General features: G+C 33.4%; 1 protein-coding gene across 1 annotated transcript; it reads left to right on the top strand.

Annotated features, from left to right (window-relative positions):
* The first annotated feature begins 4,057 nt into the window (after positions 1-4,057).
* Positions 4,058-5,213, top strand: LOC139429120 (uncharacterized). Its single transcript, XM_071194615.1, has 2 exons — positions 4,058-4,162; positions 4,228-5,213. Coding segments are annotated over exons 1-2 (900 nt in total). The 5' UTR covers positions 4,058-4,161; the 3' UTR covers positions 5,127-5,213.
* The last annotated feature ends 898 nt before the right edge of the window (positions 5,214-6,111 follow it).

Genomic DNA, 6,111 nt, shown 5'->3' with positions numbered 1-6,111 from the left:
TAAAAACGCTTTGTTTCCATTTATAGTTTAGTATGAACAGTTCTTTACTGTGATATTGATATTACTAATGACGAAAGTAGAAAGAAAATTTAATAAATTGAACAAGATCCATTATGCAGTAAGGTTTTTGCTTCTAATTTAAAAAATAACAGGAATGCAATATGACAAACAGACAATGACAAAGAATAAAATATTTTATTTGTAATAGGAGTTACAAATTCAGTAGTAACAGTAGTTTCAAAACGTCAAATGATTTTTTTTATTATTTAGTTTGTTTTCTATGAATTATTTTATGCAATACTTTTATTAATACTTTTTAATAAAACGTGCAAACAAATTTTAATTTCTCCCTTTACATTATTATATTACGATATTTAGACGAACTCTTCAGAACTGGGTGTATTGTTAATATTTTCTGGCTGATAACATTGAAGAAACGTAACATCATTCAACGTTTTCATTATATAGAAAATGTTATAAAACATATTTTCAGATTTTAATTGTAATATATTTCGAATATATTGACTCTTTTCCACTAAGAAACAATTATTTAGTCAACACTTATTAGGAATTGTGGTTTTAAAATAGAAGTCTCATCCTGATATTGGTATAACAGCGATATCGGCACTAAAGAAAAATATCATCGAAAAGTGCAAATTAGAAAAAAGGAAGGAAAAGTTTTTTATAATTATACATGATTCCAGTAACGTGTCTCCGGTACTACTATATTCACATTAAAGGTGCTTAAATGGTTCTTTTTCATTCAGTTTCCACAAAATCGGATAGAAATTCTAGTCTGATAAATTCGATCATAGGCTGATGATCATTATACAGATCAATTTATATATAAAAGGGGAGTTCATTACATCACATGGAATTTTTATCTTCTACCGCACCAGGACACCTAAATGATTATTCTGTTTCCACAAAATCGGGTAGATATTCTGGTCTGGCAAATTCGATCATAGGCCAGTAATCTGCCCGATTTCTTTCATGCGGTTTGTCGCTTAGAACAATTCGCTTCCTGGTTCGAACGTCACCCAATACCTTAAAAATAGTAGAGTTTCGATTCGCGATTCGGTGTCCATTGTCGCAAATTATAACGTCTGGTCCTGGATCGACTAAGCAGTGACGGGCATAGATCTTGAAGTCATCGTCATCGGCACATATTACGATGGTTCTATACATTTCGTAGCTCATAATTAATACTCCCCCGTTTGACTTCCATTTATTCAAAACTTGTCTCCTCTTCTCAAATGTTCGAAATAATTTCGCTGCGTTTAAAATGTGAATATTTGCAGCGCCACCAATACCGTTGCCGTTTACGGTGGAACACCACTTAAGGTATTCCGTCTTCCAAGCTGGCAGAGTACGAGCGGGAACAACACACAGAATAGTGTGCCGAGGAGATCTTCTTAAGTACATATCGGAGAATGCAATTGTTTGAAGTTTTTTTCCGCTTGGTCCAACAGAATGGGCTAAGATGCAACCTAACCCATTCTTAATAATATTTTCGCAGAGAACGTTTACGTCCATTACCTGTCTCCTGAGCAGCTGAGCGACAATGGTTGGGGGATACTAATATCATCAGTCTTTTCAGTATTTTGCTGAAAAATAATTTTTTTAAGTATTTTTATAATTATGAAAAATTCTGAAACAAAATTTTAATCAACATTGAAAATTAACGAAATATTTGGGTAATTCAATCATTAATAGAACATAAATACTATCAACTTTACCCATTGTCTATTCAAGTTAGTAACATTTTCGTTGAAATTGTTCCTCAAGGTTATTATTTGGCATTATCTCAATAAGTTATATCTTTGATCTAACGAAACATGTAAATTAATACGTATATGTAAATGAATATTATAATTGGTAATAACGAAAGTAAAATAACTGAAAATTGTAATAAAAAGCTAAGAAACAAAAATTTAACTTTTGTTCCTCACTCAAGGCCTCTCACTTTCGAGGTCGATATCTTTCGATATCTTTGCAACCGCTAGATAAAAAACAAAAATTACGTTAAAATTTGTTTAATTACTAAACATGCGTGAATTTGAAAATTTTCGGCGCCTCTGTTTTCTTTTTATCGCGAGGTAAATGAAAAAAGTACCCGATTTTTGAGGGTCCCGGCAACTTTAGCGATTTTTTTTTCTCAAATTTAAACTGGTGGTAGAATGATGTGTTCTTAATGAGTGTCATGATTTAGCTTTTCGATATTCCCTATAGTTTCGCTTGCTATTGCCTAGCAAGTTTCCTTTAATTAATGATAACTATGTCATATAGTAGTTTTAATTTAATTTTCATAATGGAATTAGGTAAATTATATCACACATTTTTCTTTAAATTGTAAATATCTTGAAAACTACTAAAATTGGACATATGATATACTTTGCATAAATTAAAATTAACGCGATGGGCAATTCAATCAGCACATAATATACAGGTGCTCCATTTAAAAAACGTAAGAAGAAGCCATTTGAAAAACATCAAAATTTTCAATATTTTATGAACATTGCTGCTAAAAGATATGAAGTAAGTTGCATCTAACGAGAAAAGACACACATGGGTGTGGCTGAGTTGATTGTAACGATTTGTGTGAAAAAAGTATTGAAACTAAACTTCTTAGTCTAATTCCATGGTCTCATTAATACCAAAATCATAACACATGGCGCTGCGAAGTGTTAGTGAGTCATAAGGAAAGAAGAAATAAAGCGACAAGACAAAATAAAATAGAAAAAACGACATGACAGACATGATGTTTAAGCGACCGGTGGGGATGTCATTTATGGAAAATGTGCCAGAAAACTTTAAAAATTTCCTATAACGTTTGGAAATCTTTTTGACGGTATCGGATAAAAATGATAAATCTGATGAAGAAAAATTAGCGATATTGCTGAATTGTATTGGTGAGAACCAATACAATTCTCCTGGACCATTCAACCGATTTGAATATTTTTGGTCTTGTTTGAAAGAGCATTTTATGCTCTTTTAAGGGGTAAAACCACTGTAGAAATCTAAAATAAAGCGCTTCTTTGTCATTTTGTTATTAATAGAAGATACAGTTTTAGGAGAATAATACTATATATGTTCTTAAGCATGCATTGAAGAGCACAAAAAAATGTATAATACAGAAATAATACAAAATGGCGGGGCTGGAGTCTATCCCGAAAATCGTGTAAAATTGGAGACGTTCTGCTGCACGCGTGTAGGAGTTGTAAGAAAAGTTTTAAAAAATCGTGTTTCGAGAAAAACGCATTTAAAGTGTTGACATCAGTTTTTGCCCGTGTACACTTTTTTGTCACTAGTAGTATAGATTCGCCGATTCAAGAACCTCCTCCTCGAACCTGCGTTCTAGGAGGAGGTTCTTGAATCGGCAAATTTTTTGGGGGTCAGAGGAGGTTCGATGAGGAGAGGAGGTTCTTCAATCGGCGATTCTTTTGAGGGTCGGAGGAGATTCGATGAAGAGAGGAGGAGGTCAATTAACTTGAGAAGGTCATGTTATTTTGACGAAATTATTAAAAATTTATCTTTATTTAGGTTATGTTATTAAAAATTTATCTTTATATGTAACCTGTTTACCTAGATGAAAACAATTACTATGTTTATCCTTCGACGCTTCTCAATGAACTGTTAATGTTTTCGATATATCTCTTAATTTATTATTATACACAAAGGTATACGGTTTTGAGACATGTAGGTATACAAACAAGTGAGTCATAACTTACCTGCGAGATATTTTTTATTTTATTATGTAAAGGTGTACAGGTATTTAAGAATATGCGAGGAGGTTCTTGAATCGGCAAATTTTTTGGGAGGACAGGTTTGAGGAGGACAACTAACTTGTTAGTAGTAGATGAGTCATGATCCACCTGCGAGATATTTTTTAAGAGCTTCTTAATAAATTTGTCATGCGTTTTGTCTGACGTCTCACGATATAATGACATGTTAGAACATGTATAATAGATATATTCGGTAATGATGTAAAATATTACTCCCCCCACCAGCAACCTTATGTATTGCTATAAATACAAACGTTGGTCGAAGTTGTACCGCAGAGTGTTGTGCTTCAGAGTAAGGTTTTTGTGTATTTAGTACATATTAAAAATATCGTGTAGATTTTTGGTGCATTTAGTACAGAGGATTTTTAACGTAACGAGTAAGTAATTCAAATGTAATACAAGTAGATAATGTACTAATGTAAACAATAATATTGATGTTTAGTGGCAACCAGACCGAACCCCAAATGTCCAACTAAGAGAGCTGCTGTAAATTCATTTGAAAAGGGTGAAAATAAAAAACCTGCCCGAAACATCAAAATGGAGGGTAATTGTAATGAGACAACTGCAACAAATGTGTCGCTAGGAAGTGATAATCAAAGAAAAAAGGATGTGGTATTCGATGGAATTAATTTGTTGCCTTCCGACTTAGCGGAGTACGTATTTCCTAGCAATCAACAACATTATGTAGAAAATTGTGGAAAGTTACCTTTCACAAGTAACGTAGTATTAAATGAAGCAGTGAAAAATAATCTCCAAAAAGGTAATCAAGCGCCATTATTCTCCGAGAGTACATATTATTTAAATAAAAGTCGAACGAAATGGATATCGGTTGGCATGTCTGCCAATCTACATTTTGATCCGGTTATAAGATTAATGGGAAAAGGACAATGCATAACTTTTACCGAAGACGAATGGAAAAATGTGATTAATAGCAGACAATTGATTATGAATAGTTTTGTTGGTGATTTATCGACACCACCACATTTCGTTGTAAGCGGCGTGACCTGCAGCAGCCAATGGATAGAAAATGTACGAAAAGTGTTGAAAATGGAAAGGGGGTCAGAAATATTTTACCTGGCTTACGACTCGTTACACGAATTGTGGAAACTTAGCGATTTAGTTTCGAGTAGGGTAGAAGTATTAAAGTGTATGGAATATAAAAATTATTACGATAGCGTGATCGATGTGGTATCAACAATGCAAGGTGATATAAAATCGAATATATTGGTTGCTTCAAACGGTGCACCAAGTGAACATTTGTGCGTAACTAAAGAACTGCTCGTATACGGTATGGATAAGATATTACTGGATTTAGATTTGCACGCATTAATGAAGATGTGAAGTGAATAAAATGGAAAAAAAAGTGACGTTTTGCGAATCGAAAAATAGAGTGTACCGAATGCACACTTGGACGTTTGCTTACAGACAATCAAGGATAAGTGACTGGGAAGAAAAGATGTTGGACGGAATTAGATTTAAGACTAGGATAAGAAACGTAAATAAGTTATTAGAAAAATATTTAGATGTAGATTATAGATTAAACATATATCAAGAACGTTTTAGCATTGTAGAGTAATCGAAATGTTTTTAACTGAGTAACGATTAATTTTTAGGATAGGTATTAGTAGATTTAAGTGTAGCTGAATAATAATAATAATAATATTAATAGATTTAAGTATAAATTAAGAACAAAACTGTTTTTGTAAAATATTTAAAAGGAATAAAAGCTTAAAGCACAACAGCAGAGCTTCATTTCTAGTTTTTAACTGTGAAGAAAAGGAAGAAGGAGTGAAATTATAAAATGAATTTGTTAGAACCTAATCGTAACAGTTATCGTTTGACAGGCAAACGAATTGGTCGAGGATTTTTTAACAAGTTGATAGATAAACTTCCGATAGAACTTCATTTGCCAGGATATAATTTTTGTGGACCGGGTACCAAGTTGGAAAAGAGATTATCGAGAGGAGATCGAGGCGTGAATCCATTAGACGAAGCGTGTAAGAAACACGATATAGCATATACGGTCAGTTCAAATTTAAAATTTAGACACGACGCAGACAGAGCATTATATAAAGCAGCGAAAGAACGAATACGAAATAAAGAGTCTACTCTTGGAGAAAAAGTGGCATCGTCCGCAGTTGCCGCCTTAATGAAAGCAAAAGTAGCGGTCGGTATGGGCGTAGGTAGAAAAAGAAATCGTACGGGTCGACGACCTTTAAAAAAAGTCCGAACGCGTGTAAAGCGTGGTGGAGCTATATCTTTTGTAGATGCACTTCGATTCGCTCGCAACGCAATATCGAGATCAGGTGCTAAGAATTTGTTGACA

This window comes from Onthophagus taurus, chromosome 2, assembly GCF_036711975.1.
Source record: "Onthophagus taurus isolate NC chromosome 2, IU_Otau_3.0, whole genome shotgun sequence".
Taxonomy (NCBI): Eukaryota; Metazoa; Arthropoda; class Insecta; order Coleoptera; family Scarabaeidae; genus Onthophagus; species Onthophagus taurus.
Note: the sequence above shows the minus strand (reverse complement) of the source record. Positions and strands in the feature narration are given on the sequence as shown.